Genomic DNA, 22,771 nt, shown 5'->3' on the forward strand with positions numbered 1-22,771 from the left:
TTGTAAACAAGCAGACTTTTTTTTTTAACAAAGTACTGTAACATGAATAAGTACAACAATAAATAGAAGGAATAGGTAAAATGGTTAGTAATAAATATAAGTATCAACTGAAATGTCATCCACTGACACAACCAGATGAAATCTGCAGTAGTAATGATTGTGCTAGTGAAAATGTATTTAAATTTGACTTTTAAAAATTAATAATTACTTTATATATGTGTGTGTTTAAATAAATATATATAATATATTACTTTTCAATTAATTTATTATCCTTATTAGTATTATTGTTGTTAATGTTCTTTCTTCTTGCTCTTAAATGTTGAGCAAAACGTTTCAACATAAACATCCTATAAAAAAAGAGCAGGCATGAAAAATATTTATCACACGCACTGTGTCTGTGTCCCCTAGCCTAGAGAGCTTCCTACCTAGATAACATTTGTGGGCATTGCATAAACGGCCCGGAATGCTGCCTAGTGTTTTGAGCCACAGGATGTAAAAGTGTGTATGCTGGAATCAGGCAGTTGATGTGGGCAGCCTCTGCGTGTGTCATCTCCCCACTCACTTTCTGAGCGAACAACACCGGCTATTCAGCAACAGGAGAACCGCACCTCCCAAATGGGGCAGTTAAAACACAGATAAACCGATTATTTATACATTCACCCGGATTATTTTGAGGTAAGTCACATGAAAGCACGATCGCTTGGGTCGGTTCAAAAGTAGGAGAACGTTATAAAGTAGAGACGTTGCGTTAGCTGCTTGGCTAAGTGTAAGTTAGCATCCGTTTGTGTTTTTATGAGGCTGATCCATTCAGGCCTTAATAACAGTTGAACTATGTAATAATGTAATTGTTAAGTTATTCTCAAGTCCAGCACACTTACTGTAACACTGTTTTTCATTTAAAAAATGAGCTTGAGCCCTACAAGAGAGAAAAGTTGTTTACGTGTCTTTTAAAGGTCTCAGCTAAACATGCTCAGATGCTAACTTGAGTGCAAAAGTCAACTGAATGATAGACTGCTTACTTTTTAGCGTCTGAAGTAAGAAAAAACAGGCAATATTATGATTATAAAACATATCAGAGTGTAAATATGGGCGTTATTACGAGGTTTGGCATCCATAACTGCACATATTTAGCTTGATGTGCTTGTACTCCCAATTGACTACGAAAGGAAATAACATTGATAATATTTTTATGGCAAGTTGATTAACCAGTTCACCATTATCATTTTAGTTTATCTAGATCTTTATGTCCTGTTTGGGACAACTAATGCATCACTTCGGTCCCAAATTATAGCTACCTATTGCTATTGGCTTGGCTCTAAGTTTGTTGATTTTGTTTCAGTGTGCTTGATCTGAAGAATGTTAGATTTCATGGTTTTTTTATGTTGTTACAGTCTTGTTATCTAGTTGCTCAAGTGTTTCATCAAATAGTTCGATAATGGCTTTGGATTGTGGAAAGTGTTGTGGGTGTCTCTTGAGACTGATCATTCATGATCTACATGTTATGTGTTTCTGTAGATCACTGTTTCACACTGTCCTGCTCTCACATTTCAGGGCAAAGGCTGATTGAATTTACTTTTTCCATTGCAATCTGAGAGGTTCAGTGAAACCGTTTGATACCAAGAAATAAAGTCCTGTCCTGTGCTTGTGGTTTGATTGTGTGAATCAGTGTTTCAACTGTTACCATTTTACGCTTGTAGGGTTTTTTTGTTTTTGTTTTCAGTTGTGCAGAATTTAATTTGGAGAAAGAGCTGGCAAGCTAGAACAACACACAAACTGTCAGTTCAGAGTAAACTATCCGAGTTGGATTCAACATGTGATGTGTGAGAGGAGAGCTGGCATCTCCGTCAAAGATGACTCAGTCTCCACCAGTTGACATGTGCTTTAATCTCATCACTTTCAGAATCAGTTTTCATTTCTTCTGTTATAGTTTCTGTTCTTACATTTCGGTGATCTAAGAGCAACCACTTTTGCTCATGCTGATTTCTCTTTCATCAAGCTAAACTAATCAATCGAACTCATCTGAATTTCCATTGTTAACTTGATGACTTTCCATCATTACCACTAACAACATGAAAGTGGAACCAGGGGTACATCTTCATTAAGTTCATGACCTTTTCTGGTGAACTGCGTCTTTCTGAAAGAATGATATGTTTTAAAGCACAATGGGTTTTATAATGTAGCAGCTTTGTGGAATCTGAGACTGATGCTTCACTTTATCTGATATTGGCCTGCTGGTAATGGTGAGGTAATCTGCTGGAGGCGGATTATGGCGCTGTCCTCCGTAGCTGTGGATCAGTGGGACGCCATGACCCTGAGGAAGTGGCTGTTAGTAAAGCCTGTTCCTCTGAGTTATTGTGTATATATATATATATATATATATATATATATATATGTATATGTATATGTATATATATATATATCTTTTTTTTTAAAAAGTGTTCTATTTTAATATATTTTAAAATGTAAGTCATTCCTGTGGTGGCAAAGCTGAATTTATCAGCATCGTTACTCCAGTCTTCATAGTCACATGATCCTTCAGAAATCATTATAATATGCTGATTTGGTGCTCAAGAAACATTTCTTATTATTATCAACGCTGAAAACGCTCATATTTTTGTGGAAACTGAGTTTTTTTTTTCAGGATTCTTTGTTGAAAATAACAGCATATATTTGAAATACAAGTCTATTATGTTATGTTACAAATGTCCCTTTTCATCAATTTAATGCCTCTTTGCTGAATTAAAGAGGTAATAAAAAAACAAAAAAAAAACTTAATGACTCCTTTTTGTAGTGTGAGTAATATCTTTTTCTGCCACTGTAATAACTTTTCTGCTGACATAACTAAGGGACAAATGCAGTCTGGGAAAATAGTAATCAATTTATCTTAATATAACGTTTCACATGATCCAATCAAATCTTGATGTCCTGCCCCACATTATTATACTAAATTTCCTATTTCACTCATAAACGTCACATTACAGCAGTTTAAATGCATTGAACGTCATCATGTTTTCTGCTTTGTCAAGCTTGCTGATTGTGTGTCTTTTTGTGTTTTGCAGTGGCCATGGGTGACACAGAGCTGGAGCTCTCTCCCGCCCGGCTTGAGGAACTACAGAAGAGCCCATCCACCTCCTCCACATCCAGTACCTCCTCACTGTCCCTGCCCTCGTCTCCCTCTTCTGGCCCTCGTGCCCTCACCAGCTCCAGCCCGAGCACCAGCGAAGGCCTGCCCACCTCCAGCCCCACTCTAGATGTCATATCAGAGGGAGTGGGCGAACTCAGCCTGGTCATCGATACCGAGGTGGCGAAAAAAGCCTGCCAGGAGGTCCTTCAAAAAGTAAAGTTCCTGAAGCCTGATGGAGAGGTATCTTCAGCCACTTCAGAGCCAGTTTTGGTGAACGGTACAGCGCACCCCGAGTCCACCAATGGAGGAAAACCTCCTAAGATCACCACGGAGGAAGTGGAGCCCGTGAAGAGCGTGCGTCGTCGTCAGAAGAACAACTCCTCCAAGCAGTCCTGGCTCCTGCGGCTCTTCGAATCCAAGCTGTTCGACATCTCCATGGCCATCTCCTATCTTTACAATTCCAAGGAGCCCGGCGTGCAAGCCTACATCGGCAATCGGCTCTTCAGCTTCCGGAATGAAGAAGTAGACTTCTACTTGCCCCAGTTGCTCAATATGTACATCCACATGGACGAGGATGTCGGCGATGCCATCAAGCCCTATGTGGTGCACCGCTGCCGGCAGAGCATAAATTTCTCCCTGCAGTGCGCCTGGCTGCTGGGGGCCTACTCCTCTGACATGCACATCTCCACGCAGCGCTACTCCCGTGGCACCAAACTGCGCAAACTCATCCTGTCAGACGAGCTCAAGCCCTCCAGCCAGCGCATGCGCAGGGAGGTGCCGCAGCCTCCCCCCACCTGCCCCCCACCTCTCCACCACGGCCAGGGCATGAGCGAACACAGCCTCTCGCCATCCAAACGCACCCACCAACGCTCCAAATCTGACGCCACGGTCAGCATCAGCCTCAGCAGCAACTTGAAGAGGACCGCCAGCAACCCCAAAGTAGAGACCAGCCAGGATGAGGTGAGACACCTGTGATGTCACATGCTTGCTTGCCTAGTTAGTTTACACGTAAGCTGATTTTAGTTGATCAGCCTCTGGCCGTCGCTTCCACCTCCCACAGATGGTGTTTCTCAGCTGTTTCATGCAAACGAGGAAGGCAAACAGCCCAGATTTGTGTGGTTTCTATGACTGCGCTGAAAAAGGCGTGTCGATGTAAAGCTGACACTCAGACAAGCTCTGTAAAATAAATCAAATTTCATGTAGTTACTTTAATGACCGATGGATGAGCTACTATTTTAAACACAATGCTGTCTTCCTAGGCAGCATCCTAACTTAAATGACTGATTTGGCACAATCTTCGACAAACAACTCAAACTTTGACAAACAACACTCTTTATGTAAAAGCATAGGAGAGTCAGTTTACAATGGATTCTCATAAACTTTTATGTTAGCATCTAATAAGCATAATACAGATTTTTTTCAATTACAGTTTTTTTAACATGAAAAAAACATATTGTCAATGTTCTTCTTGATATCATCTGACTTTTTATATTAATGTTTTCACTGATACTGTTGTGATGGTGACTTACAATTTGGCCAAAACAAGTTATAAGGCAGCCTTTTCAGAACAGACTTGGTGTCAGGAGTACGCCTGTGATGCCTTAAAGTTGGCATGAAATGAAATTCTCTATTTCTAAATGCATGTTATTGATCTTATAGTGAACAATGCAATGTTTCATTTTTTTTATTTATCAAAATGTCATAACTTGATCTTCTGGTGAAACAACAGACTTTTACCATATTTAGTCTGCTCAGTCCCTGCCCCTTTCTTACAATCAACTGCAAGCTCACATTCAGAGCTGCTTTTATCCAATCAACAACCCATGGATTGAAACAAATCTCCACCCTACTTTTTTTTCGATTATCCTTTTTACTCTGATGTACGTCACAATATTGAAGAAAAGATCTGTCCGTACTTGCGTTTCATCAAGACTTTAAAATGTTGTCTACGTAGCTCACTAGGTTTTGGAACAGAGCTGTGTCGTCCTACTGCGCTTGAGTTGGTCTGTCACATGGCAGTTACGAATATTAATTTTTCAGTGCTAATCCCAGTAAAGGCTGAAGCCAACAGGGAGATGAATAGATTTTTGTTTTTGCTATCAGAAAATAATTAACTACCACTACTGCCTGATTTCCAGAAGAATGATGATCTCTTCAGCTCTACTGTTAAGACGACGCCCACTCTCTCTTTGTGTTCGTTTGCACAGTCATGATAATAGTCCTCAGGACTAAATGTCATGCCACTAACAAATCACTTCTCACGCTGTTAATAATTGCCACGTTGCGAATCACAGCTCTAGGATTAGATCCGAGGTCAGTGTGGCAGACAGATCAGATCAGTTTGTACCACATGCATCGGATTATTGTTGTATCATGGAAGATTCCAGGTGGCTAAAAGTAAATTTTAATAATAGCAGATGAGACATACACAAAAAAATTGCTGAAACACAGTATTTACTCAAAACACGTGAAAAATCTTCATTGAGAGCTGCAAGTAGATTTTGGAACTGCTAGACAGGTGAAGTATTGTTACACAAATATAGACACAAATATATAAAAAAAATGTAACAATGTTTTTGAAAAAAGTCTCTTATGCTTACCAAGGTTGCATTTGTTTGATCAAAAAAGTAAAACAGTAGTATTATGAAATATTATTGCAATTTACAATAACTTCTATTTTTATATATTTTAAAATGTAATTTATCCCTGTGATGCAAAGTTGAATTTTCAGCAGACATTATTTCTCCAGTCTTCAGTTTCACATGATTCTTCAGAAATCATTCTAATATGCTGCTCAAGAAACATTTCTTATTATCAATGTTGAAAACTGTTATTTTTTCAAATAGATAATCTTGTGGTAACCATGTGATGCTTTTTTCAGGATACTTTGATAAATAGAAAGTTCAAAAGAAAACTATTTATTTGAAATAGAAATCTTTATAAGATTATAAATAGGAACCCCAAATGGTAGTGTATCGATCACTAGTATTAGTAGTGTATGGTTTTCTCTGTCAAACAGGAAGACTTGTGATGACTTTGAACTTCAGATTGTGCATTTCCCCCTTATTAGTAGGCTAATCGGTGTTGTCAAAGGGAGTGGAGAGTAATTACAATGTAGCAATGCACCATAATACACTCTTTAATTATTTTCTGAGAAGGGTTTATGGTTTGTATTCGAAAGACATTTTCATATGTAGACTAGGAAATTAATTCACTGCTGTGTATCAGTGTGATTTTTGCACTTGTGTATACTGAAAACCCTTAGCTTGTCCTTGCCAACCATATTAACCCATTAGACAAAATTATTACCTAATGCTATTAATGTCAAAATGACTGTTTAGTTGGTCTTGCCAATATGTGTCAAAGCTTAAGTAGCAGCTTTTCACCTTTTAGATGGAAACTGTTTGTTAGTATAGTCGTGCCCATTGCCATTTGTATTTCCCAACCATTGTATTGTGTCAGTGAAACTGTATGGCAGAACGTTATGTAAGAACCTACCTTGGATCAAGTTCTATTCTGAAGTGTAACTTTAGAGCTCCCTTCAGATTTCAACCTTGTCGTACAGCACGCCCTCTGTTCTGACGTTCAGTGATGTGCACATGATCACTCGCCTTCCTCTTTTATCTTCCTGCAGCAACAGTTTCTTACCTTCCTTCTTCCTCGAATGTGATCTTGGTGCAGCATTTGCTGCTTTGGCAACGGCGATGTTGCCATTCACATGGCTGTGAGCCGCTCCACTGGTAAATGGAGTAAAGATCAGCGATTATGAAATGCATTGCTCCACAACTCCTCCACACTGTTTACACACTTCAGCAAACTTCTTTTGAGAGCAGAAGGTGTTAACGTAGGAATGCCACTCTTTGCTTTTATCTCCACCATGTGAAGTGTAGAGGTGTCTGATGGGAATTGCATTAAGCCGAATAAACATTAATCAGTATAGTGCTGCTCAAAGGCTTGATGGCCTTTTTTTGAGAAAGAACAGCTGAATGATGAAAATAAAAAATACAGAAATGCTATATTGTAGGGGTGTAACGGTTTAAATTACTCATGGTTTGGTTTTTGTCACGGTTTCGGTACGGTTTGGTATGTGCGATGTTCAGGGGAACTAACTACTGTCAAATAAAAATACAGAAAATAGGAAAAAATAATCAATCAAACAAGCAACAGAACAAAATAAATACTTTATTTAACCCCCCTGAGTCGTATGGATTACTTTTATGATGATGGATGCACTTTTTTGGACTTCAAATTCAGGACCGCCGTTCACTACCTTTATAAAGCTTGGAAGAGCAGTGATATTTTTTAATATAACTCCGATTGTGTTCGCCTGAAAAAAGATGCACCTAGATGGCTTGAGGGTGAGTAAATCATGGGATAATTTTCATTTTTGGGTGAACTATCCCTTTAAGACATAATCGACTATGTTTGCTAGAATACTCGCCATCATGGGCGTGTTGACATCATTTTTGTGTGAATTTGTCTGTTCAAGCACAGGACTTGAATGTTTAAATTGGCAAGGATTAAATGAGTTTAGCAACGTGTGCTGTTCGGGTCTCAAGTTAATCATAAGTTAAACAGATCCACTGTGATTTATTTGCACATTTAAGCTGTGGTTTTTCAACCTAATCATGTAAATATTTCAGTTGCTGGATTTCTCCAAACAGTGAAGATTTATTCTAGAAAGATAAAACAAGTCTTATCATCTCCCTCTTTTTTGAAAGCTTTTCAGGAGAGAGGTTTTCCATTAGAGAAAGTCCATTGTGTGTCATCGTGTGGAATTTGGACCCCTGTTTGACCAGACAACTCTTTCACAATGTCAATTCATCCAGTACACAGACCAGAAACCTGAGTTACAGTGAGGACAATAGAAGTGAATAGGGTCAAATTGTAAAGAGTAAAATACTCAGTAATAACATAGCCACAAGTTATTTCCATTTTTATAACTTTGTTGCCATGACAATGTAATGCCTAAAACATTAAAATTACCATAAAAAGAACAACTTTACAGATCAAATAATTCACAAGTAAATACAATAAATCAAGTGCTAAAATTATAGGTTATAATTATATGAAATTATATGCTTTAGTTTTTACCATTTAATTCCATAGTAAGTTTCACTTTGTAACCTTGATTCTTGTTTTTTTCCCCAAGACTTTACATTATCTAAGTGGTGCTTGCCTGTGCAAGAGTTGTCTACACAGGATGCTTGACCACATCTTGTAAACAAGACTGAAATGTAAATTGACTTTGTTTGTTGGATGTGGTACAACTAAACATGACAGCTGCTTGATACTCCCTGAGAACTGAGACACGACAGTTGTTCGACCAGCTGTTACACGACCCTGGAGTTCGGTCAATGCCAGTTAAATGCAAAGTATGTTTATTGGTGTCCAACGCAGGTTTGTAATTACGAGTGCAGATCCGTTGAGTTTCAAGTGGGCGGCAAGCAGCTTAGGTGTCCAGTGGTCATACGATGTGGGGGAATTTTTTTGGGTGAAAGAATATTTTAAAATAAATGGGTTTTTTTTACTTTCTAACTTTCTATTCTTCAAAGAATCCTGAAAATTAAATTAGTTTCCACAAGTTATCCACATGTTAAGCTGCTGTTTTCAACATGATGATGATAAACCAAATCAGCATATTAGAATGATTTCTGAAGGATCATGTGACACTGAAGACTTTCAGGCTTTGCCATTACAGGAATATATTTTAAAATAAAGAACAGTTATTTTAAATTGTAATATTATGTTTCACTAATTTTACTGCATTTTTGATTAAATACAAAATCGTACTGATCCCAAACATTTGAAGGGTAGTGTATCATATTAAAATATTATATTTGGTTACATTATATTGATAAATGCTATTATGAATTGAACGTTTGAATCATATTTGACATTGTTCTTGTCAACGCACCTTAACATTGGCCAAACCACTGTAACTCACAGACTTTTGTGGTTTACTGCTTTAGTATCTAGGAGGAAGTAATCAATTTTTTGTTTGGGGCTTCTTCACTGTTGTGTGTTAGTGAGCAAGAACACGGCTTGTGTCGTGAGTAAAAGCATGATTAATTTATGCAGTCTGGAGGTTAATGCAATAATGAAAAGTGCCGTAAGCACAACGTGTTTATCTGTGTATCATATCCACATCCCAATAGGATAATAGTAGTTTCAATGTTAGTAGCATATTAGTAAAAGTTTCATGCTTAGCTCTGCATTTTAACCTGGCGTGGTGTGATACATTAACGTGATTCCACGCTCTCTTTCATGTTCATGTCCTAACCAGCCATGACTAGTGACAGTTATTCCTGTGGCCTTACCACACTCACTGTAAAAACTGCTGATTCTCATTACAGTACATTAAACATTACGTATCTCCTGATTGGCTGTGATCAACAGCTTTTTTGGAAAATAGTAATCGGTGTGATCAAAGATCATGGGGAGTGTTCGCTTGGCAGTACACCATGATGATAATGCTTTATGGTTGGTCTTCTAAATCATGCAGGTTTTATGTTAATATTTAGATGATAAAACTAATCCAGCTGTAAGCCCTGGCCTTGTCGGAGGAGTGTGTATGTGTGTGAGTGCCTGCTGTAATCCTTCAGCTTGTCCTCACCACAATCGTGGTGCTTTACATGGGTTTAATCAGAGCGGCTTTCAAGAGTCACATCATCAGCCAGAGATAAATATGACACAGTATATTTTATAGCCCTGCTGCGGAGTCATGGCCAGGCCCTGCTGCTCAAACAGATGGGATGAGTGTAACCTTGAGATGTGTTTTTGTCTTGTTCTGACCCTGCTCCACCCTCCCCTGCTCTTGCACTGTAACTCCCCCCTCCCTCCCTCTTCCTTTTCCCAGGATCTGAGCTCCAGCTCCGACAGTCTCGAGCTAGAGGCTGGTACAGTAAGTCTCTCACCGTCTAATAACGCTCCTCTGTGCGTAGTGGGATGATGGCTGTGTCTGTTGCAGGCTGGGTTGACTCCACAGATTCCTTCAAATGTGTGCCTTAAAGATTTGCAATCATGCCATCAAACATCACAAACTGGGCATAATATTGGCACTTCACATGAAAATAGGGATATTTTTCCCCTTTTTTCAATGAGGTTCTTTAAAATCAAAATATTTTGTAAACCTCTGGAGACAAAACTAAATATATACGATATGTCATTTTCTTTTTTTCTTTTTTATTGTAGTGCAAGGTTTTTTTTGCAACCCTATTACCTAAATTTGGGACATTTGGTGTCTGAATAGTTTAAAACCAGATTTTTCTTTCTTTTTTAAATACTTTTTTCTTTTATTACAATAACATTTGGGAACAGTGTTAAATTATAGTTTAATTGCAGTAATCACTACAATTTAATAATGAAAGCTAGTTACTAGTTATGTTTGATATTGTATGTAACATAAGTGGATGTAGGATTTGGGCCTTTCTCAAATAAAAAGTAATGAAAAGTTAATATGAGCAATACATCTTCATTGGTTAACTGATGGCATGCTTGCAAACACTTCTTTGTGTGGTTGTTCTTTTCCGTTTTAGCTGTAATTAATTTTTTGGATGTGACATTCTCTTATTAAATCAATCAATGTATAAGTGTATACTTTTTTGACTAATAAAGTCAATAAATATGGGACAATTCAATTTGTTTTGGGTTCTGTGATCTACTGCAAGACCTGTGGTTTCTTACAGAGACTATGTAAACCTGGGCAAAGGAGAATTCTCTGTAAAGTGTTTTAATTTGGTGGATTGAATTCTTTCCACTGGTGTTTTGGGTTTTCTTTTGCATATTTGCAAAGGATTAAATGGTATTCTTAGTTGTATGAAAAATAATTTTAGGACCTTGACATTTGTTTTTGTAACCCCTTCTACATGGATTCCATGTATTATTTTGACATCTATAGACCATAGGTTGCACATGTGGAGGAGTTTGATGAGTCTTTCTCCACATTTTCCTGTCCTTTGATGTTATGTATTTGTGTTAATAATTTTTCCTCATTTCAGGTGATGCTATTCATTCATGACTCACTTGCTCTACCCTGTGGTCAGCTGTTGCTAAAACACTCTACTCTCTCTTAACATTTCTGATTTATTTTTACACCCATGCTTCACTTTTGAGTTTAGAATGCTGTACCGATCATGCATGCAGATATTTAGCAGTTTTGAGCACTGCTCCACACACTCCTGTGCTGAATAATAAAATGCAATAACTCATACATCCTTAGAAATTCAGTGATTGGTTTTATTTGGTTGTACTGTCGGTTCAAAACCAAATTTTAGGCTTTGGTACGATACCAGCTCTTATACTAAAGTATTGATACTAAATCAGACTGTGATAGATTTACATATTTGCATAATGTGAACATTAATAATTGAAAACCAATAATAATTGAAATATCTATATAATATGGCATTTAGCTGGGATAGGAGTATTTTGAAATGGGATAAAAGGACACATCGCATTTAACTTTGTTTTTTGTTTCCTGTCTGAATAGACAAACTGTGCTGGAAATCAGTACATAAACAAAAAATGTGATAAATTGGTATCATACCATTGTAAATCAGTGGTACGTTTTTAAACCATTTTATTTTTTGTACCTAGTATATTGTGCAACCCTTTTAGGTAGAATAATTCCTTTGCAAATGCCCAAATATGTTTGCATACATTTCATTTTGTGTGGTACAATAATGTTTCTCTCTTCTCCCCACATCTTTTTTTTTCTTCTCTCAATCTTCTGCTCTCAGCCGGTGCGTCTGACCCCTCAAAGGGAGTTTATTAAGTCTCTGATGGGGATCGGGAAGAGACTGGCCACTCTGCCAACTAAAGAACAGAAGACCCAGAGGCTCATCTCAGAGCTGTCCCTTCTTAACCACAAGCTGCCTGCCCGGGTCTGGTTGCCCACGGCTGCCTTTGACCACCACGTGGTGCGTGTGCCCCACACGCAGGCCGTCGTGCTCAACTCAAAGGATAAGGTGAGGTTGTGCTCAGATCAATGTGGATATGAATCCAGACTTTTTAAATGGAAAAAATATTGAGTTTCTTTGTTTTGTTCTATTGGGTTTTGAAAGACACTTTCTTTCCTAATTTCAGTGCTAACTGCCTTTTTGTGCTTCTTCAGGCACCTTACTTAATCTATGTAGAAGTTCTGGAATGTGAGAACTTTGAGACGTCGAGTGTGCCTGTGAGGATCCCGGAAACACGGATCCGAAGCACTCGATCCGTAGAGAATCTTCCGGATTGTGGCATCACACCCGACCAGCGTGCCAGCAGCTTCTCCACGGTTCCCAATTACGATAACGATGATGAGGCATGGTCTGTAGATGACATTGGAGAGTTGCAAGTGGAGGTACTCAGAAAGTGTGACTATCAAAACATCCTTTACAAATTTGTGGTTGTCTTTATCCTCAGAGAGCTGACGTCTGTTCTTTTTTTTGTTAAGCTTCCAGAGATCCACACCAACAGCTGTGACAACATCTCCCAGTTCTCAGTAGATAGCATCACCAGCCAGGAGAGCAAGGAACCTATTTTTATTGCAGCTGGAGATATCAGGTACACTTGGAGCCGGTGTATGTGTGGTCGAATACAGTAAAGGCCAATTCACACTTCTCCGACAGACGTCAATAGACACTTCGTCGGGTTTTGGCGGAATATTGTGTTGGCGTCTGTCAGAGTTTGTTATCGGGTTGTGGAATGTCTGAAAAGTGACGTACTGTAATCTGGTGATTGTCTGCGTCTGTCGACGTTGGTTGGTTGATGCAGTGTGAATTCGCATTAAGAAAGACAAATTCAAATTTAACTGAGATGTTTTGGTTATTTCAGACGACGCCTATCTGAGCAACTCGCCCACACCCCCACCACATTTAGGAAGGACCCAGAGGATCCCTCAGCTGTAGCCTTAAAGGAACCGTGGGAGGAGAAAGTGAGGTATGTGTACAACATTCTCCATCAGGGTAGATTGTTTTCTTCATATGTTGAGTCTGAATTTGTGTTTCCTGTGCTGTTGAATAGACGGATCAGGGAGGGCTCCCCCTATGGCCACTTGCCCAACTGGCGTCTACTTTCTGTTATTGTGAAATGTGGCGATGACCTGAGACAAGAGCTTCTCGCCTATCAAGTTCTGAAACAACTGCAGGTTGCTATCATCATATTTTTTCTTTCAAAATAGGGTTAGATCTAGGGATGCACAATATATCTGTATCAAATTGGTTATTGGCCAGTATTGTTTATGTAATTGTGCTTGCTCATTTCCCCTATTTTTACATTTAAAATACATTTTCATTAGAATTTTATGATGCCTAAATTCACTTACCAGTAATGTTATGATGCCTAAATTCATGTAGCATTTAAAACGATTTATTTTAGTTTTTAGTGATTTTAATTTTAATTTAAACAAAATTGGTTTGCAGCCAAAGCCATTTCCAAAAATTAAATAAATAAATAAATTTATATATATATATATATATATATATATATATATATATATATATTGTGAAAAGGATTTCGTTCTATATGTGCACTAGTTCAGGTGGGTGCGTGTTCGCAATGGTGGGTCGGTCAGGACACCTGAGGCAGGATTCAGTTCCCAGAATTGAATATACGTATTCAGAAATGACAGCACAGTCAGACCACAGGGCATTTATTGCTCAAAAGTCTCATATGGTGGACATTTATATAGTTGTGGTCTGTGAATAACAAAGATAACAATGAGAAGACGGTAATAACAATAACTTTCCACAATTGGCTAGAAACAATCATTTTCTCGAAGTATATGTACTGAAAAAACATTACTGTAGTACTATGCAGTGCCACTAGATGGCGCATGAAGCGCACGGAAAGAAAGTAGGCTAAAGGTCATTCTAATTTCACTCAGACGACGATCGACAAGTAATTAACAATCCACTAATATACAATATCAAATAATATATATATATATATATATATATATATATATATATGTATATGTTCACCCAAAAAAATAAAATTCTGTCAGTAATTACTCACCATCATGTTGTTCCAACCCTGTAAGACCTTCGTTCATCTTCGGAACACAAATTAAGATATTTTTGATTAAATCTGAGAGCTGGATCACTTCTCCATAGGCTTCTAAGGCATTATAACTTGCTGGCCCAGAAAATGCATTAAAGACATCGTTAATATAGTCCAAGTGACTACAGTGGCTCAATCTTAAGTTTATAAAGCGATGAGAATACTTTTTGTTACGTCACACGTAGGCTCACTATTGGCCGACGCTGGTCATGTGTGTGATGCGTGTGACGTATAACACAGAAGCGCTGCGCAGTTACACTACGTGAAAAAACTCGAGGCCCAGAGAGAAGGAAATGAATAGTGGAATAAAGTCGTTATTTTGGGGGGGTTTTTGCGCACAAAAAGTATTCTCGTCGCTTTATAAACTTAAGATTGAGCCTCTGTAGTCACTTGGACTATATTAACGATGTCTTTAATGCATTTTCTGGGCCAGCAAGTTATAATGCCTTAGAAGCCTATGGAGGAGTGAGCCAGCTCTCAGATTTAATCAAAAATATCTTAATTTGTGTTCCGAAGATGAACGAAGGTCTTACGGGGTTGGAACAACATGAGGGTGAGTAATTACTGACAGAATTTTCATTTTTGGGTGAACTAACCCTTTAATGTAAACTACTGTTTTTTTTATGCTTACCAAAGCAGCATTTATTTGATCAAAAATACAGTAAAAATAGGAATATTGTGAAATACTATTACAATTTAATATAACTGTTTTATAAACTGTTATGAATAGTATAAATTCAGTGTATAAATTGAATAAAATGTATTTATTCCTGTGATGGCAAAGCTGAATTTTCAGCAAACATCATTTAGACATCATGTCACATGATCCTGCAGAAATCATTCTAATATGCACATTTTGTGCTCAAGAAACATTTTCTTATCATCAATTTTAGAAAATTTTGTGCTGCTTAATATTTTTGTGGGAACTGATTAATTAATTATTAATTAATTAATTATTAATTAAAAATTAATTATTTTGATGAATAGAAAGTTCAAAAGAACAGCATTTATTTGGAGTAGAAATCTTTTGTAACATTGTACTGTAAATGTCTTTACTGACACTTTAGATCAATTTAATGCCTCCTTGCTGAATAAAAGTGATTGTAATTTTCCACAATTAACAAGTGTTTAGTCAATTGAGGTTTGCTGAGGCAGTGTTGCTATACTGAATCTTCTCACCATCTTTGTGGTCTTCCAGATTATCTGGGAGCAGGAACGGGTTCCCTTGTGGATCAAGCCCTACAAGATCCTGGTCATCTCTTCAGACAGTGGCATGATTGAGCCAGTGGTCAACGCTGTGTCCATTCACCAGGTGAAGAAACAGAGTCAGCTTTTATTGCTCGACTACTTCCGGCAAGAGCACGGCAACTACACTACAGAGGAATTCCTTACTGCTCAGCGTAACTTTGTTCAGAGCTGCGCTGGCTACTGTCTCATCTGCTATCTGCTGCAGGTCAAGGACAGGTGAGAGACAATGTGAATGGTAAAATCATTGCTGAATCATGTTGGAAACTAAATAACAGATAAGTTGTAACCACTCATGTTATTCAGGCACAATGGAAATATCCTGCTGGACTCGGAAGGCCACATCATTCACATCGACTTTGGCTTCATCCTTTCCAGCTCTCCACGAAACCTAGGCTTTGAGACGTCTGCCTTCAAACTAACCAGTGAATTTGTTGATGTAAGTAGCTATGTTTATATAGGATATAGTTATCATTGGTGGAGTACTCTTGTCCTAATTTTGGAGAAGGATGATGACTTTGCTCTAGGTTTTATGGTTATATGGCTAAGTTTGCATGATAAATCAAATCAGTACCATATTGGCTGTCTACTAGAAGTGTAACAATTCACTCGTTTTCAAGATGCATCTATAATATCATTCCATCAACTATCATTCCATATTAAAAAAAATTACTAAACCATAATTTACTTGCTTGCACAAATTATTGTTGCTTCATTTGCGCCCTCACAGCCCTCCATCACAGTGTCTTTCACTTGATCGTGCTCTCTTAGGGCTGTCCAGTGAAGCAATTTCCCTTGCAGTGATTTTGAGTGGCTCAATATTGCTTTTTTTCTTCTTTTTTCTTTTCTTTTTTTTTGCTATATACATAAGTGTAATAACAATGTGGTCAGCAGGCAAAAAGACAAAACAGGAACTAAAGGAAACGACAAAAAAGGAAAGAAAACGGAACACAAGGTCAAAAATAGGGTCCACATAACAGAACATAAACCTGACAATAAGTTCATTGGGCTATTGTTATATGTATAACAGTCAGTTCCGATTCTTGAATCTGACTGGATAAGAGGCTTTCTAAGACTGCGGATATTTCACCAGTATCAGCAGCTCTGCTTGTTTCTCCATGTTCTAGACAGGCTGTCAGTCAGTGCAGGTCACATTGTTACGCCACTAGGTGGCGGCAAGAGACTGTCTTTGAGTGAGCCATTAAACTGTTCATTCAACTAATACGTTCAAAAACGCTGATTTATTCATTATGAAACACGGTGTTGAAATTATGTTTAACTTGAAGCTGATGCTTCACATCCTCGGCCACATGCAAACTTCAGATAAATTCGGTTGTCAACTCATATTTTAGTGCTTAATCTAGTAATGTACGGGAGAGACAACCGCATTCTACATTCAAATTAACCCCCTGAAAAATGCAGCTAGTGACAACCGCATTTACAAAACTTCTATACAGTGTGTACAGAACCGAACTGAACAACTAGTTATTAATGACGTACGATGAGAGATGACACGTTAAAATACGTATTTTAATGTGAAAAAAAAAAAAGCAAACAAGCCCATAAAAAAACCCCCGAAATAAATGGACATGCTTTATGCTGAAAATAAGTATGAAATAACCTGCTCACTTAATAATTTCATAAACCCAATTGCTGTATAAGCAACAACCCCAAAACGCATAAAATACGTGGACATGGCAACACTGCAATAGCGCGCTCTGTGAAGCAGCCTTACAAACATAAACAAAACTCCTCCATCGACTAAATTGCTGAACATAAGGAGTCTTTTGTCACTGTAATATTTCTTTGGTCAAATAGTGGATACCACCAGAACGTTGCTATAGTTACCACGGTGTCAATCATCACAGTTTCGGGACTGAGTCGTGTTCCGTACACACATGGAACGATAATTTAGGGGACTCACTCCCGCATTTAAATGCTGTTGCCACTTCTGAAACTTTACAGTGTGTACGTGGCCATAGAGACCATAGATCTGTTGCATGAAGCTAGTTGAACAAACTCTTGAGTTTCAGAGTAGATTTAGAGTTGACAAATCCATGTAAATCCAACCTGGTTTAAATCAGGTTCACCGGGTTCACAACGCTCAGTATAAACGTTCTCTGTCTACTCAGGTTTAAAGGTGCAATAGGTAATTCTCTACAGAAATATTTTTTGTTATGCTGGTTGAAAGTCTCCTCATATCCTGATAGCAATCAGAATATGATTATCCTGCATAGTTAAGTGGTCTAAATGTATTTTTATAAATGTATATCATTTGTAGAAGGACAATAAAAAATTAAGAGATCATTATGAAAAAATATCATGAAATTAAATTAATTTACAAGGCAGGAATAAACACTGCTGCTGTAGCGAAAGATTGAGAAGGCAGCTGAAAAAAAATATCTGACTATATCAATGCAAGTGAATCAAACAAATGGGCCTTATAAATTAGTTTCAAAAAGAGCTTAAAAGGAATGCACGTAAGCTTAATCTGTTTAAAGCATTTATGTATACATTTATATTTAAAAGCAAATGCTAATATTAATTGTAAATTAATGGTTTAGTTTTAATATATTATAATATAATTATATAAATTATACAGTTACAGTTCATATAATATAAATTAGCAGCAAAAGATGGGCACTTTTGTCTCATTCTTTTACTCTAAACTGCTCTAAACAGATACATGTCACTTTACTCACAGCCGATTGGTCCAGTTTTTTTGATCTGTGATCTCTAACCCAGAATAATGGTCAGCCATGTAGTGTAAATTACCATTGCAATGAAACCCGTTAAACTTCTTTAGCCCGAAAAACCAGAGTTTGTTCAAGTTAATCTTAAACTTACCTGTGTTGCAACTGAAACCGGCTTCATTCAACTGATGGTAATCACACGCGCTCATTTGTTCTCTCTCTCAGTCGCTGTCTGTTAGGCTTGTTTAGAGCAAATCACAATGGTATACAGCAGGGTTCGAAATGACTTAGGACTCTTGGGGGGTCTCCTAAAATTTAATTATTAAATTATTAAAAATTCGGAAGACTACCTTGCTACACTATATACTGTAGGCAAAATTATATGGACCAATGTTGAAGGTGGGATAATGGTCTTAGGCCCAGTATTGTAGTGGTGTCTGGAGAAGTGGCTATAATCTAACAGGTAAACCTCTAACTCTGGAGCAACAAAGTTACAAGTTATTTTTCCTCTTTTTCTCTCCATGATGCAGGATTCTAAATTAAGATAAATAATATTAGCTTCCTAGATAGCTTACCAAGCTCTCATGTATATACTCATTCATGCTCAAATCACATTCACTTTAATCAACTCACAGACTTGAATTAAGTCCTGGTTATCTTTCGTAATCACTGACTGGACAAGTAGGTTGTTAAGCTAGCTTTGAATAACTAGTCTAGCTGCTAGGTCTGCTATGGAAGCTTGTTTCCGCCACAGAATAAAACATTTTAAAAGATAATTGCGACTTTTTATCTCACAATTGCAAGTTTACATCTCGCAATTCTGACTTTATTTCTCAGAATTGCGAGATATAAAGTCAGAATTGCAAGATATAAAGTCAGAATTGCGTGAAATAAAGTCGCAATTGCGTGTTATAAAGTCAGAATTGCGAGATATAAAGTCAGAATTCTGACTTTTTTTCTCGCAATTGCGACTTTATCACGCAATTCTGACTTTATAACACATAATTGCGACTTTATCACGCAATTCTGACTTTATAACACATAATTGCGAGTTTATATCTCCAATTCTGACATCTTTTCTCAGAATTGTGAGATATAAAGTCCAATTCTAAGGGGAAAAAAAGACGGATTTTTTTTTATTATTTTTTTTACCTCACAATTCTGACTTTATATCATGCAATTCTGACTTTATATCTCCCAATTGCGTATTATAAAGTCAGAATTGTGAGATATAAACATGCAATTCTGAGAAAAAAAGTCAGAATTTCAAGTATATTTCTTGCGAGTTTATATCTCATAATTCTGACTTTATAACACGCAATTGCGACTTTATATCACGCAATTTTGACTTAATAACACACAATTGCGACTTTATATCAGGAATTCTGACTTTATAACCTGCAATTGCGACTTTATATCACGTAATTCTGAGAAAAAAAGTCAGAATTGTGAGATTAAAAATTCGCAATTACCTTTTTTATTTTTCACTCTGTGGCGGAAACAAACTTCCATAGTCTGCAGTTAGCTGGCAGATCATTTGGCTTCATACACATACAGCTAGCGTTGACAAACGTACTCTTCTAATCATTACACTAGGTATCTAGTTAATGCAACTTTTGATATAGGAACTCGAACTCCTAATATTTTACTATAAGCAATTATGGAGATATAAACATAATCAAAGCACTTAACAGGATTTTCATTCAGGATTTCACTCTTTGTGAGGTCTCGTTTTGCCGCGTTCAGCTACGGTGCGTGTCTGCGGGAGCACCACAACAACAATCTGTGACGCTGTATAGGAACTCACTCGGCTAATAGCTGCCCTGATTGCTGCCTCGCGCTAGGAAATAAATTAATTACTGTTATAAATATAAAACGTCACTAAAGACCTAGAATTTTCACAATCATTTTTAATGTTAAAATATATTTGTCGGGGACCCCCCAAAATCCAAAAATAAATTCTTATGGGGGGTCCCTAATGACTTATGGAGGGTCCAGGACCCCCCCAGACCCCCCTCATTTCGAACCCTGGTACACAGTCTTAAGTAAAAAAAAAAGAAAGAAAAAAAGAGCCAGTTGGTGGAGAAAAAAAATGACATTCTCCACTCTTGTTATCATTATTTATCAATCAATACAAGTGCATGAAGTGTAAAACAAGAAGGGCATAGCCTTACGCTCATTCGTCAACATTTTTTTATATCTGTGCATCTCTTGTTTTAGGTAATGGGAGGTCTGGATGGAGACATGTTCAACTATTACAAGATGCTTATGCTCCAAGGCCTCATCGCTGCACGCAAGCACATGGAGAAGGTCATCCAGATTGTAGAAATCATGCAGCAAGGTACTGTTATTCTGAAGCTTCAGGGAATGGAGCATTTTTTTCCTTTCTTTAATCACCCGAGGACATTTTATCGTTTGGCTTTTATTTTGTTACAGAACTGTTTGTATGTTCTGCAGGTTCTCAGCTTCCCTGCTTCCATGGCTCCAGCACTATCCGTAACCTGAAGGAGCGTTTCCACATGAACCTGACGGAAGAGCAGCTGCAGGTGTTGGTGGAGCAGATGGTGGACAACTCCATGCGTTCCATCACTACCAAGCTCTACGACGGCTTCCAGTATCTCACCAATGGCATCATGTGAGCGGCGAGCGGGGTGCATACAGACTAGAGAGCTACTGGGGGAAAAAAAGGCTGCACCACTCTAAAAACCACTCCCAATGCCCGCTTCCCATAACCACCCCTGTGTTTCTGCACCCTTCAGACTGATTATCTTTAAAGATGGACTTTTTTGTTAGTTTTTTTTATCCTGACTGAAGAGGTCTTGAGCTGTGAAGTAACCTTGTCGTCTTTTTTTCCAACCGCCTTTCCTTTTGTTTAAACCCTTCCTTTTTGTCCTGTCATCTTGCAGTACTCTGGATGCCCAGAGTCGAATTTTATCCAGCTTTCCAGTGCCTCATTTAAACACTAAGCTGCAGTGACTTCTGGTTTTACTCTCACCTGTGTACTGACTGACTTCAACACCCAATATCATCATCATCATCATCATCATCAGCTTTTTTTTGTTGCATTACCACTTTTGATGTATACTTTGAATGAATAACATTCAAAATTTCAACATACACACATACAGTGGGATGGGAAACAGGAGAATGTTGTATCTACGCCTGTAAATTGCATTGTGAATTGAGGGAATCAGGTGGTAAACATTGCTGCATTGTTCAGCTTTAAGTCAGTGTTACATTAACTGTTTAAGAGATCTTCAGCTCAGTGCCGCACAAAGAGCCGTTAAGCCGTGAAACATTTGCTTAAAGGCCTCTCACTTGATCCTGAAGAGCGCTTTGCCCATAATAGGGTTAATGAAGCTTTTTAATTCAGTATGGATTTGTTAAACGTCAAAACACCAAAGACACAGACCAGTGGCTTTGCCAATCATATGAGAGTATTAATCTTACAATTGATTGATACAAAAGCTAATATAAAATAATTAGGACTTAATTCAAATATCCTGGTTGGTTTTCTAGGTCAAAATTAATGTATAAAGAAACTATTTTGAGTTTCCAAAAGTCTGGACTGAAATATGGTGGACTGAGAGATATGAACACTATTTATTGCCCTTTTACAAATATTTCATATACTTACACGACATGTATGAAATAACACTCTCTCAACATGTTCTCTGTGGATTTCATTTCATTTTGTTTGGCACAAGTTACAATGCAAGCTAGTTTGTACAGCTAACCTGAATTTCTGATGTGCATTCTTACCGCTGACCTCACTCTGAGGTGGGCAGCCATGTTTAAATGTGTGACTGTGAGCCACTGGAGTTTTGTTTTTGTTTGTTTTTAATGGAGAGAAGTTCAGATCTGTTGCACAGGAGAAATGGAAAGGGCTATAAAAAAATATGAGAGAAATCAACACATTAATTCTTAGTTTTTATTTCCTACACATGTACAGGTATAAAATTCCCTGCGTAAAATTTGTAGTTTTTTTTTTTAAAACATTTTTATTATTATTGTTCTTTAATTTCATAGAATTTGGGGCGTGTGTTGAGCCTCGTCTTCTTTCCCTGTGACATCAGTTCTTCTCTTAATAGTTTTAATTCATCCTTTCCGCAGAAGCCACAGTTTCCTTTCATTTGTTTGCCTGAGCGAAGGGCAAATTTAGACGATGTATATGTTTTCAACAGCTTATCTTTTCTCTTTACTATTTTATACTTCTATTGTTTCAACGTCAAACTTCCCTTTGAAACTTGTAAAACGGACCAGCTATTAAGATCATGTGAATAACCTTCCTTGTGAATGTTCCTTTGTATAATAAATTAAATGTTCCCGTTCCACAAATTGTATATTTTCAAAAAGTCTTTTGAGACCCAGTAATTGATATTATTTCTTTTTAATTATTTATTTATTGGTGCATGACACTATTTTAAATTCAAGTGTAGTGTATGTCTAGGTGGATCCTTTACAAAAAATGTTTTATAAATGATAAATACTAACAGATAGTGTTTAGTAAAATAATACAATAACCAAAATTGGAGTGATTTTGGTGGAAACTATGGTTAACTGAAAAACGATAAATAAATTAAATCCAAGTCTGATGGGTTTCAGCAGGTTAAAGGATACTCAGGAGGGTCGTAGTTAGACATTTTGACCCCTTACCTTTTTATAA

At 37.5% G+C, this 22,771-nt stretch overlaps 1 protein-coding gene across 3 annotated transcripts; it reads left to right on the forward strand.

Moving 5' to 3' along the window:
• The first annotated feature begins 362 nt into the window (after nt 1-362).
• Nucleotides 363-22,446, forward strand: pi4kb (phosphatidylinositol 4-kinase, catalytic, beta). 3 transcript variants are annotated; one of them, XM_084089141.1, is made up of 13 exons: nt 530-675; nt 3,060-4,084; nt 9,984-10,028; nt 11,616-11,687; nt 11,866-12,093; nt 12,240-12,467; nt 12,561-12,670; nt 12,941-13,045; nt 13,130-13,253; nt 15,366-15,631; nt 15,719-15,851; nt 20,326-20,446; nt 20,563-22,446. In XM_084089141.1, exons 2-13 carry the CDS (start codon nt 3,065-3,067, stop codon nt 20,742-20,744), a joined length of 2,634 nt encoding a protein of 877 aa, XP_083945267.1. In that variant the 5' UTR covers nt 530-675; nt 3,060-3,064; the 3' UTR covers nt 20,745-22,446. The 3 variants fall into 3 exon arrangements, with proteins under 3 accessions (XP_083945269.1, XP_083945267.1, XP_083945268.1); XM_084089142.1 differs by lacking the exon at nt 11,616-11,687; XM_084089143.1 differs by lacking the exons at nt 9,984-10,028; nt 11,616-11,687 and having other exon boundaries at nt 363-675.
• The last annotated feature ends 325 nt before the right edge of the window (nt 22,447-22,771 follow it).

This window comes from Abramis brama (genome assembly GCF_963993115.1).
Source record: "Abramis brama genome assembly, chromosome: 17".
NCBI lineage: Eukaryota > Metazoa > Chordata > Actinopteri > Cypriniformes > Leuciscidae > Abramis > Abramis brama.

Bases quoted from the DNA above. Each gene is read 5' to 3' on its own strand.
- pi4kb (XM_084089141.1), top strand. From the start codon at position 3,065: ATGGGTGACACAGAGCTGGAGCTCTCTCCCGCCCGGCTTGAGGAACTA. The intron at 10,029-11,615 runs GTAAGTCTCTCA...CTGTCTGAATAG, and splicing joins TCGAGCTAGAGGCTGGTACA to ACAAACTGTGCTGGAAATCA. The intron at 15,852-20,325 runs GTAAGTAGCTAT...CTCTTGTTTTAG, and splicing joins TAACCAGTGAATTTGTTGAT to GTAATGGGAGGTCTGGATGG.